Consider the following 12,687-nt stretch of genomic DNA (forward strand, 5'->3'; position numbering starts at 1 on the left):
TTCTACTTCATCAGATATTACTTTGCTAATTCTGAGCTAAAGTCAGCTACTGTCTTCTGATTCAAAGATTATTTTTACTTCATCTTAACTTTATTTTCAGATCAAGATTGAACATACAACCCTTGTAGTTAAAAATGTATTTTAGGAATGTCATTTCAGACAGGAGGCAGACAAGGACACTTGTGAAGAAGGGGTTAAGATTCAGGTGATCTCCAATTAGAAACGTCACTAGTATGGATAGATAACAGGATCGGTTCTCTGGAGCACAAACATACAGCTTTAAAGGTTATAAGTCTGAAGATAAGTTTTATGGATACCCTGCTAGCCGCTGGGAGAGGCTCCATACCCAGCAATGGACGAGGGGGGTAGCCAGTGGATAGATGTTGGGGTTTAATTTATATTCCAGTTAGTCTTTCTTCCTGTTTGATTTGATGGAGTCGATCCCTTTGTGTATCCACTTCCTGCTCACCTGGTTTCTGTTTGCTGACCACCACACCTGCTCGTCAGCAGATCTTGCCTAGCTTCATTTGTTTTTTACCAGTTCACTGCTTCTCATGTTACTTCTGTCTTTACTGCCAGTGTTAGTCCTGATGTTGTCAGTCAGTTGTCTATGTTCTGCTTTTTGTCCGTCTTTTTTCCTTAGTTCCTGGTTGTCCTGCCTTTTTTTATTAGAAATAACTTCCTGGTTCCTACATTTGTCTGCATGGTCCTGTGTCTTGGTCCTACGTCCTCATGTCTTCACCACAAACTGTGACACAGAGCATAATAAAACTGTAACATATTTGGTCACTCACATTTTTAATTTTGATGTAGTTCCACATGAGGCAAAGAGCTTTGGGTCAGTTTATTTTGGGTTGTTCTGGAAGCAGAAGTACTATTCTGTTCTCAGGTTCTACTGTAGATTAAAAAAAGAAAAATGCAACTGTTTATGGGTTAATAAAGACACTAAAGATGCACCCAGTCTCCTGACCAGGTCTTTTCCTTCCTGTCCGCAGCATGCGGTCGTGGTTTCTACAAGTCTTCGTCCCAGGACCTCCAGTGCTCTCGCTGTCCGGCGCACAGCTTCAACGACCGCGAGGGCTCGTGGCGCTGCGACTGCGAGGACGGCTACTACCGAGCACTCTCTGACCCTCCATCTGTGGCCTGCACACGTAAGTCTGCCACGCTGTCACTACGTAAACACAGCCCAGATCCCTCGCTTCTAAGCAGGTCCACATGTGAGAGGGGGAGCGACACAGTCCAGAACCCGATCCACACCTGTTCAGTCACATGAAAGCCCCACATGTGTTCCACAGCCGTTCCTTTGCCTCCAGTATGTCATTGTAATTATGTTTGCAGGCTTGGGTGTCTGTTTTCTGTCTTAGCTGGTTGCTAATGATGAGAGGAGCAATTTGCCATTTCCCGTCTGAAAGATTGCAGCTTCGGCGAGCTGAGGCAGCCGCGCAGCAGTCTCCCTTTGTCCTGACCGGTGGAACGCTTATATGGCAGCCAGGGATGGGGGATCCAGTCTGAACGGGTGGGGGCTCATGTACACGCTTATTTCAAAAAGCCGCTGTTTTGTTTATTCTCCTCCTTTCCTTTGTTTCTGGCCACTTAGCCGTCAGCTACTGTGCGTGAAGGAGTGGCTCTGGTGTTGGCACTCAGCTTTTATCTCAGCAGGTAAACAGGACCTCTAAATGAAATCTCTGCACCTTATCTGTGTGCCTTCTCTGCACTCAGAATGTGTCACAGGACCGCGGAAAGACCCGCAGGTCATTCTGTTTCTGATGCACCTTTCGAAAAACTGTTCATTCATTTATTTTGCTCATGCAGCTGTTGGTTTAAAAGAACTGAAACAGTTATGCATGTGTGAAAATCTAGTCCACATCGTGGGTTGTGTTCACACAAATAGGTCATTTCTGAATCTCGTGTGTGTGAGACGGAGACGCTGCAGGAGAGTAATTATGCAGAAAGTGGGATTGTGTTGCATTGCACCGGCTTGTCTGTGCAGTAAATCAGAGAATTAGAGAGGAGTTTGGAGTCGAGGTGAAAAATGCTTCTTTGTTTTCATGCAGCAGCTCACAGAGAACATGTCTGTCTCTGCCTGCCCAAAAACTGTTTTCATTCATTCCCCCACGCTGCAGACAGGTGTATTTACACTGCCAGCAGCTCTGTTTGAACATTAGCCACTCTGTTGCTTGTGCTTTTTAGAATGTAGCTGCAGAAAAAAAGGAAAAATATTATAACAGATAAAAAAAGGTGATTTATTCCTCTCTAAGACAGAGCTGTGGAGGCCCACAAACGTTATCTTTAGATCATCTATCTCCTACGTTTCCGTTCCAACATTCTGTGGTTTCGCTTTGCCTGAGGAATCTGTGGTGGAAGTATTTGGGTGTGTCTCCAACTGCTCCCTCAGCTTGTTCGCTGGTCCAGAGAGTCAGGCGTTTCCTTTCTGTCCAAAAGCTAAAACAGAACCAGGGCCGCTTTTATGGTGCCAGGCAAACGTTTGGGCACACCTACTCATTTAAAATGAAAAGCAGATTACATCACTGTCGGAGAAGAGTGTCTGTCAGCAGGGTTGCACGTCGGGGCGCAGAGAGTTTTTAGCTGCAATTCTGCCCGTTACCACGGGAACGTTTGGCAGCGAAGCCGAGTGGCGCCTCTGCCATGTGGTTCCATCTCTCCGAAGACGTCCTCTGGAGAAAAAAAGCAGAGATGCTCAGTCATGTGACTCACCGCCGCCCAGATGTTCACACGATCACTTATTCCATACATCACGCTGTAGTGATTCACACACACACACGCACACACACATCCACACACACCTTCACCTCCGGACATCTTCAAATAACTTTAATGTATCATCACTGCCTGTGATTTGGTCTGTTTTTTTTTTTGTTGTTTTACAGAACGGACACAGAAGTTTGGAACAGCTGATTAAAAATAAAAAATAAACTAAAGAATAAATTCTCATCAAGTGAATTAAACAAAAAAGTGTCTTAAATAAAATAAAACTAATTAAAATTATTTAAAATAAATAAAACAAGCAAACGACAGATTAAAATAAATTCATTAGAAAAATTAAATGTAGAATAAAATGAATATAAAAACTTAAAATTAAATAAGAATGAAAATAATTAGATAATCAAAAAAATTCAAATAAATAAAAAATGAAGAAATAAAAAGAAAAATAAATAAATAAAGACCTTATTTGCGGCCATGTTAGAAATGTCGGTGTTCTTCGTTCTGCAGAGCCTCATTCATCTGTTTTAGCCGACTCTCAGCAGAGAGAAGACAGACACAGGCGCATTACTCTTCTCCAGCCATCCTAGCGGGATGTTAGCGCTTGGCTCTGCCATCCCGTGCTGATGCAGGGCGGCGCACGCATGCATGCATAGAACGAGTATGGAAGGTTCCGGTCCCACCGTGTCCTCTGGCTGTTCCCTCCTGGGTAATCACCTTGGCTGAGCTGCACAGTAATTACAGAAGTTGCCTAATGCACACTTTCCATTATTCATTTTCATTAACTTTGGGTTTACACTCGATGGCCCCATACCATTAAATGTAAATATGTATTTTCAACTGGTATGAAAAAGTTTGCCGTCCTCATGATTCTGCCAGCACAGTTTTTATGTTCCCGTCTGTACGTGCATTTCTTCATTCATGGCCGGATTAAGTCAGTGTGACCAATAGTCACTGTGATTTCCTCTTTTTATGCCTCATCCAGCCAAGGAGTGAATAGTAATTGAAAATGAATTTGCAGTGCCTGAATAAATAGCTTGATTGACAGCTTTTTTAAATAGAGGTTTGTAAAGCTACCATATGATAGGCCTCAGCAAAACAGCGAGATGGATCCCTGGCATACAGAGATTAAGGATTTAAGAAGAAATAAGATGAAGATGTAATGTAGGGACATGAAAAGCCAAATCACATGCTGAGAAGATGTTCCAAAAATATAGCTCCAAATACATTGTTTTCCATGTGGTATGTGCCGAGAGGGGGCGGGGGGAAGAAATGCTTTTGTTTGTTGAATGTTTGTCCAGGCTATTCATATGCAAATATCTGAAGGGATGAGATGTGTGCTCGTGGCCTTGGGGAGGCGTCTTCTTTAGAGGAAAGATACAGACTGAAGTTGTTGACAGGCTGGGGAGTTGGTCATCAATCATGCAACAGCTGTGAGCGCTGCTGGTTCAAGCGAGGGGCTGAAAGGGGCATCTGTGAGCAGTCATTTGCTTCGGCCAGCCCCCCTCCCCACCATCCCTGCCGCACCCCCTTAAAAATGTGCCACCTCAACAAGTTGACGTCCGTCGGAGGAGCCATCCTGCCTGGAGTTGTTTGGGAATGTGAAGGAGCAGCAGAGAGAGGAGGGGCTAATGTGGCTGCAAGTTTGCTTTTATTTCTACAGCAGAGGAATCTCCCAGCACAACCAAGCCAGTTTCAGTCTAGTTACATGAAATTAATAAAAAATAAATCCACATTAATACAGCTGGAGCCACTGTTGCAAGATGTTTGTCTTCAAGCATTACAAAGAACCAAGAACAACGGTTTAAAATCAGACTTTTGGATAAACATGACCCAACTACAACAAAAACACCTTTACAGACACGATGAGGTCAGATAGGGAGCCTTTATTCGTCCTCAGCGGGGAGATTTCAGAGCAGCAGCAAACGCTAACAGATTCCTCTAACTTGGGATTATTGTTATTGAAAATGCAGAACTACAGACACATCAGCAGTAGAATCTCACAAAATTCTGAATTTAGGTTCAGTTCAAATCTTAAAAGATCATACAATGCACTGTTTCATGTAAAATGGAAAGTAAATAGAAAAATGGGAAAAGTATGCAGCACTCTGGCTTCCTGGGTAGACTTGGGGGGAATTTTGCAGTTTTCAGCGGTCTTCTACCAACCTGTGGGAGTGGAAGGAACAGCGGAAGAATATTATAAAATACTTACAGGCTACATATCAAAAATAAAACAAGAACATGAAGTCAGAGTTGGAGATAACCTGCCTCTATGGAAGGAAACAGTATCATGGGTTTTGGGGTTCCAAATTGAACCAGCATTGGAGGAATGTTCACAACACATCAAATAAAGAGTTTACTCAAAAACCTCAGAAGTTTGAAACCTGTATCTGGGTCGTGTAGTGTGTGGAGCTAAAGAGGGATATAAAGCTGCTTCAAGCCTCTCTGGTAAATCCAGTACCAGGAAGCTTTAAACCTGTTATCATCTACAAATGAGCGATTGGTACAGAATAATCCTAGAAATCGAAAAGGTTTCATTTTACTTAATATGGAATATATTTACAACCCCTAATTATTATTTTTTCCTTCTTGATGGGTGATGAGGTAGAAAAACAGTGTTTGTTGATGGGTAAAAGTGGGAGTATTGGGATGGGTTTATCCTGCATATGTGGAAGAAGATGCTGGGAGATGAATATGGAGGAACATGATGTACTCGGAAAGCTGGCTGTTACAATAAACTGTGACACAAGTAGATGTTTTTCTTTTTTAGCAGACATTGCAGATGTAAAGACTAATTCTAGATGTAAAGACTAATTCTGGATGTAAAGACTTATTCTGGATGTAAAGACTTATTCTAGATGTAAAGACTAATTCTAGATGTAAAGACTAATTCTGGATGTAAAGACTTATTCTGGATGTAAAGACTTATTCTGGATGTAAAGACTAATTCTAGATGTAAAGACTAGTTCTGGATGTAAATACTTGTTCTGGATGTAAAAACTAATTGTAGATGTAAAGACTTATTCTGGATGTAAAGACTAATTCTAGATGTAAAGACTTATTCTGGATGTAAAGACTAATTCTAGATGTAAAGACTAATTCTAGATGTAAAGACTTATTCTGGATGTAAAGACTAATTCTAGATGTAAAGACTTATTCTGGATGTAAAGACTAATTCTAGATGTAAAGACTAATTCTAGATGTAAAGACTTATTCTAGATGTAAAGACTTATTCTGGATGTAAAGACTAATTCTAGATGTAAAGACTTATTCTGGATGTAAAGACTAATTCTATTCTGGATGTAAAGACTAATTCTAGATGTAAAGACTTTTTCTGGATGTAAAGACTAATTCTAGATGTAAATACTTATTCTGGATGTAAAGACTAATTCCAGATGTAAAGACTAATTCTAGATGTAAAGACTTATTCTGGATGTAAAGACTTATTCTAGATGTAAAGACTTATTCTGGATGTAAAGACTAATTCTAGATGTAAAGACGTATTCTGGATGTAAAGACTAATTCTAGATGTAAAGACTTATTCTAGATGTAAAAACTTATTCTGGATGTAAAGACTAAGTCTAGATGTAAAGACTTATTCTGGATGTAAAGACTAATTCCAGATGTAAAGACTAATTCTAGATGTAAAGACTTATTCTGGATGTAAAGACTTATTCTGGATGTAAAGACTAATTCTAGATGTAAAGACTAATTCTAGATGTAAAGACTTATTCTGGATGTAAAGACTAATTTTAGATGTAAAGACTAATTCTAGATGTAAAGACTTACTCTGGATGTAAAGACTAATTGTGCATTTCAATCCCGTCGGGCTTCTATGTAAATGCCTTTTCTAAACTTAAAAAAAAAGAAGAACAAAGATGTGACTTCTTGAGTTTTAGCGAATAGAAGGTCAGAATAAGGGGGTGGGTGGCGGCTCACTGGCTGCGGTCCCTGAATGGCCCGGTCGTGGGGGGCGGCCTCTCCTGGCCTGTCTTGCCCTGGGGGGCCTCCTGGGGAGCAGGGGTGCCTAATGCCACTAAAGGCTCATCATCCAGAGGGAAGTTTGCTTCCCTCTGGACGTACATCCCCGGACCCCTCTTACTTCCCGCTCTCTCTGTCTCACACACACACACACGTAGGGAGTTGGGAGGCGTGGGGCCATGAGGGGTGGAACGGAGGAGACCATTCAGTGGTCTCCTTGGATGCACCCCGTGGCTGCTCGCCTCTCAGTTTTAATTGCACCAAGACACCAAAACACAAGAAACACAACACACAAACAACACCTGGGGGCCATGGCATGTGGTGCATGGCGGGCGGGGCCACTTAGGTAGCCCGGCTCGCGGCTCATAGCAGTCACTGCCCCTCAATTTTAATTGCACACAACACACACTACATAAACAGTCAGGAGCGGGGAGGGAGAGGGTATTGGGGACCTCTTACACCCCTGCTCCTCCTGTGTGTGGCTTGGGGGGGGGTTGCCCCGGGGCCGGGTCCCGGGATGGCTGCGCTGGTGGGCTGCTGGCTCTATGGGGGTTGGGGCCCGCTGTCCGCTGGTCCGCCTGGGGTGTCCCCCACTGGGCATAGTGGGATGGTTGTGTGTGGCGTGATTGTGTGGTGGTGAGCGATTGTGGGTGCGGCACGGGGGAGGGTGAGTGTGGGGTTATATGGGGTGCAGGTTGAAGTAGATGGGGAGTGGGGGGAGGGGGCCGATAGCACCCTGGTTCCCGGGCTGTGCGGCTGGAACATCGGGGTGTGTGCTGGCCTACGCCGGGTGGCTGTCTGGGGGGGCCTGGTCCTCCTGGGCATGTTGCGGGCCCTCTGCCTTTGGGGGGTGGGGCGGCCGCCTCTGGGCTCCCGGGGTCCTGGGCCCTTCGCTTGGGCTGCCCTGGGTGGGCCGGTCCCTGGCGGGGCCGGCGGCTGCTGATCTTGGCCCACTGGGGCCTGTGCCCCGGGACCGTGGGGGGCTCTTGCTGGGGCTCTCCTCTGCTGCCCTTCGGGTGGGGCTGGAGTTGTCTTTGTGGTGGGGTGGCATGGGTTGGTGCTCCGGGTCTGCTGCTGAGGGCCCGGCCCAGGCCCTGGTCTGCCTCTGGCCTCCGTGGAGGCGAGGTCGCATTTGCATGATCTCACTCACCACTCTTCATCACTGATCACTCCTTGTTTCTCATGCTCTGCATGCTGACACAGTCACTGAGTTGTCTAGTGGGTTTTTAATATTAAGCGATAATTATTAAAAAAGGAAAAAGAGGAGAAAAAAAAAAATTGTATTTTTCCTGTGAGTTAGTATCTGGTTGCTGTTATGTCTTTTTGATTTGATTTGGTTATTATTTAAAAACTCTTAATGACTGGCAGCCCTGTTTTTTTTTTGTTGTTTTTTTTTTTTTTTTTTCTGTGTGTGTGTTTCTGCTTTTGTAAAAGTTGTAGGAAATTTTCTGGTGTGTTCATGTACAGGTGTAACAGTTTGTTGTCTGGTGATGGTGTGGATTGAAGGGTCGTTTTCCTTCTGTCTGTGATCTTTTTGTCTCCTTTCTTCTTTCCCTTTTGCTCTTTTTTTGCTATTTTCCATCTTTTTCTGTCCCCTCCGGTCAGGTCCAGCAAGATTACATAGATTCCGTGATTCAAAGTAAATAAATAAATAAATTAATCATATTATCAAGAGGAGCCTTACCCATAGGCCTCCCCTTGGCAGAGCAAATTTGTTCAGCACGATAAAGCAACCAGATTATCATTTTGCTTGCTATGATGCTGGACAGGACAAGTTAAAAAAAAAAAAAAAAAAAGAATAAGCCACAGGCTCCATTTCTGTTTCATTTTGATTCAAACTGGCTTCATTTAACAGTAAACATCCAGCAGCTGAAATATTTGTGTAAAATTTGGATTCCCATACAAAATTATCAGAATAGTACAGTTAAAATAAAGACGCCATGACATTTTTTTCTTTTTTTTCAGTGTGTATCATGTAAATATTTCTAAATAAATTAGCATATGATCAGATTAGCCAGACGTATGTGGCGTGTAAGTGATCTGAGGCCTATGCGGGGCTTTGAGCAGTTGTTTGCTTTGTGTGTGGGCATGATAATCCGCCGTATTTCATGGTGTCTTTGTGCCAGTCCTGGTCATGCACATGTAAAGTCAATGTAAATCACTGCATGTTTTTGCATCTATGCTGTAATCAGATGAGACCATGCAAATAAATACCATTTCACTCCAAACAAGATTCACAAACAGCAGCACATGTAAGGACAACCTCAACCTTCTCAAGTGTCCGGGCTTTGGGAGGCACCATGCAGCACCATGCATCACCACACAGCACCGTGCAGCACCACCACCTGTCACAACGCTTCGCCACACCGCACCATGCAGCACCATGCATCACCATGCATCACCATGCATCACCATGCAGCACCACGCTTCACCATGCAGCACCAAGCTTCACCATGCAGCACCATGCATCACCACACAGCACCATGCATCACCACGCTTCACCATGCAGCACCTTGCAGCACCCCACATCACCACGCTTTACCATGCAGCACCACGCTTCACCATGCAGCACCATGCAGCACCATGCAGCACCATGCAGCACCAAGCTTCACCATGCAGCACCATGCAGCACCACGCTTCACCATGCAGCACCATGCTTCACCATGCAGCACCATGCAGCACCATGCAGCACCACGCTTCACCATGCAGCACCATGCATCACCATGCATCACCATGCATCACCATGCAGCGCCACACATCACCACACAGCACCATGCATCACCACGCTTCACCATGCAGCACCATGCAGCACCATGCATCACCATGCATCACCATGCAGCGCCACACATCACCACACAGCACCATGCATCACCACGCTTTACTATGCAGCACCACGCTTCACCATGCAGCACCATGCAGCACCATGCTTCACCATGCAGCACCATGCAGCACCACGCTTCACCATGCAGCACCAAGCTTCACCATGCAGCACCATGCATCACCACACAGCACCATGCATCACCACGCTTCACCATGCAGCACCTTGCAGCACCCCACATCACCACGCTTTACCATGCAGCACCATGCTTCACCATGCAGCACCATGCAGCACCATGCTTCACCATGCAGCACCATGCAGCACCACGCTTCACCATGCAGCACCATGCTTCACCATGCAGCACCATGCAGCACCACGCTTCACCATGCAGCACCATGCAGCACCATGCTTCACCTTGCAGCACCCCACATCACCACGCTTTACCATGCAGCACCACGCTTCACCATGCAGCACCATGCTTCACCTTGCAGCACCCCACATCACCACGCTTTACCATGCAGCACCACGCTTCACCATGCAGCACCATGCAGCACCACGCTTCACCATGCAGCACCATGCTTCACCATGCAGCACCATGCAGCACCATGCTTCACCATGCAGCACCATGCAGCACCATGCTTCACCATGCAGCACCATGCAGCACCATGCTTCACCATGCAGCACCATGCAGCACCATGCAGCATCACAATGCTTCGCCACAACTCACTATGCAGCATCACACAGCATCAACCCTTCCATCAAGTGTGTCTTTGGCCTTTTTTTCACATGCATTTCAGCAGTTAAATGCGTTGACGTCTCTGAGCGCTCTGTTCAGGAGCTGAGGTAAACCACAAAATGTGTGTATTGTTACTGCTTACACAGACCAAGCTACATTTAGCATATTTGTCATTCCTGTCCACATGCCATCATACATTTGTGCTGAGACTGAGGTTGAAACTGATTTCAGCTTGTAGCACACATTGTGTAAGTGAAGCACATTCATGTTGAATTCTGTAAGGTAGCATTGAAAATTTTGGTACTATAGCAACAACCGCTTCAAAAGAACTCCCCTCCAAGCTCTTTTACTTCGGCATGTCTTCCCATTTAGAGGTTCTGCTGCAGCCACATCATTAGAGGCAAGGTCACAGGGTCATAACACACATTTGTAGAGTGAGGATTACCTCATGGGCGATTTGAATACCATTCACCCCTGCTGCCCCTCTCTCCACCACTCCCCAATTAGAGCATGGCCAGCTAATAGGCTGTGGAGGGTTAAGTTAGCCCCAAGCACCTCTCAAGGCTGATAAGCAGCTGATTCTTCCCTCTTAAGCCTGGATTTACTCAGGTCTTACAACTATGCAGCGAAGAAGGGCTCTGAAACATGACCTAAAAGCTGTTTTCTATACTATTAGTAAGTAGCTGATACCCTTTTCTCACAAAAAATACAAGTTCTGCCTTTAAATCTGTGTCATGTTAGCGTGCAAATATTGTAAACTGTGCATGCACAGATTCCACATCTATGCACTACAGCAAAAAAAGAAAAAAAAATTCCTCAGACAGACTCGATCACCCATGCTTGGTCACAGCGACAGAGTTGGAGGGAAGCTAGTAAGTGATTGAGACATTTCAGGCTGTGCGGGCTCTGGCAGCCTAATCCGTGAAATGAAACTTGACTGGGAGGAGGGGTGAGAGGAGAGGACACGAAAAGATAAGACAGAGTGGGGGAGTGAGAGACAGAAAAAAGTAAAAGAAGAGGGAGGGCGACAAGCCCTTGAGCTAGAAGGATGAGTAGACAGACGGGCAGACAGTGGAGGGCTCGGGATGTGGTGAAAATCTGTGCTGCAGGTGAAGACCAGTTTTATGTTGCAGAGTTCAGACACAGCACATTCAAACACACAAAGAGACGCCAGGACACAGGAGGAGGGAAAAGCTGAGCTTTCAGACAAACTTAGCTGAATGATGTCATCTTACCACGCCAACATTTGGTGCCTCTATATCCATCCCCCCACCACCTTTATCTTTTTGCAAGAGTTAATTTTCTTTTGTGTGTACTTGCAGTTTATCATCGCTAAATACCAAAACAAAATGGAGAGAAAACCTGCTTCTTTTTACTGTTTTAAACATACTGACAAAGAAGGAAAAGAATGGTAAATGGTCTGAACTTATAAAGCACTTTTATCCAAAGCACTTTACATATACGTCACATTCACCCATTCACACACAAAAGAAGGAAGGCCAAAGACGAAGGTCAGATGAGCCTTTTCCACACTGCTGCTGCGAGGCAGGACTTCACCTCAGAGTTTAGTTTGAAGTCTAAGGAAGGAGGAATGGGGCAACAGAGTTAAGTTGGGAGACGGTTGCAGCTCAACTGGGCTCAGACAGCGGTGTTGATGCAAAAGGACACGACGTGGAGCGCTGAGAGCTAATGAAGGGCTGCACAGCTTAGTTGTAACCAGCTTCTTCTTCTGTTGCTTCCTAGTCAAAGCCCAGAAGGAGCCATGAAGCAATGAACTGGAACTGGTCTGGAGTGTTTCACATGCAGGAACTAATTTTTCTCCTATAGGAACACATCTTTCTCCTGCAGGAACGCTTCTTTCTACTGCGTTCTTTGGGGTTTTGTCCAACTTTAGTTGGGGCAACACATTTTTTCCACTCTGCCGTCTTACACACTGATTTAATGAAGATGAGCATGGCTGTAAAATCTTCTTTGCTCCACAGCAGCTCCTTTAGAATCCTGATCAGACCAACCGGTTAGGATCGGTCGGATTGGGATCGGTCTGATGGGGACTAGTCTGATCAGGATCGGTCTGATCAGGATCGGTCTGATCGGGTTTAGGATCGGTCTGATGGGGATCAGTCTGATGGGGATCGGTCTGATCAGGATCGATCTGATCGGGTTTAGGATCGGTCTGATGGGGATCAGTCTGATGGGGATCTGTCTGATCAGGATCGATCTGATCGGGTTTAGGATCGGTCTGATGGGGATCAGTCTGATCAGGATCGATCTGATCGGGTTTAGGATCGGTCTGATGGGGATCAGTCTGATGGGGATCGGTCTGATCAGGATCGATCTGATCGGGTTTAGGATCGGTCTGATGGGGATCAGTCCGATCGGGATTGGTCCGATCAGGATCAGTCTCGCCTTGTTCTCTCTGGCTCCTCTTTGA

General features: G+C 45.2%; 1 protein-coding gene across 4 annotated transcripts in view; it reads left to right on the forward strand.

The window, feature by feature from the left end:
* The window catches only part of epha7 (eph receptor A7), a 96,285-nt gene that overhangs the window by 20,440 nt on the left and 63,158 nt on the right, over positions 1–12,687 (forward strand). For all 4 annotated transcript variants that reach the window (XM_041976064.1, XM_041976065.1, XM_041976066.1 and 1 more), the window contains exon 4: positions 996–1,151. In XM_041976064.1, coding sequence (XP_041831998.1) covers positions 996–1,151 — 156 coding nt within the window. The remainder of the gene's footprint in view (positions 1–995; positions 1,152–12,687) is intronic.

The sequence above is a fragment of the Melanotaenia boesemani genome, chromosome 22 (genome assembly GCF_017639745.1).
Source record: "Melanotaenia boesemani isolate fMelBoe1 chromosome 22, fMelBoe1.pri, whole genome shotgun sequence".
Lineage (NCBI taxonomy): Eukaryota > Metazoa > Chordata > Actinopteri > Atheriniformes > Melanotaeniidae > Melanotaenia > Melanotaenia boesemani.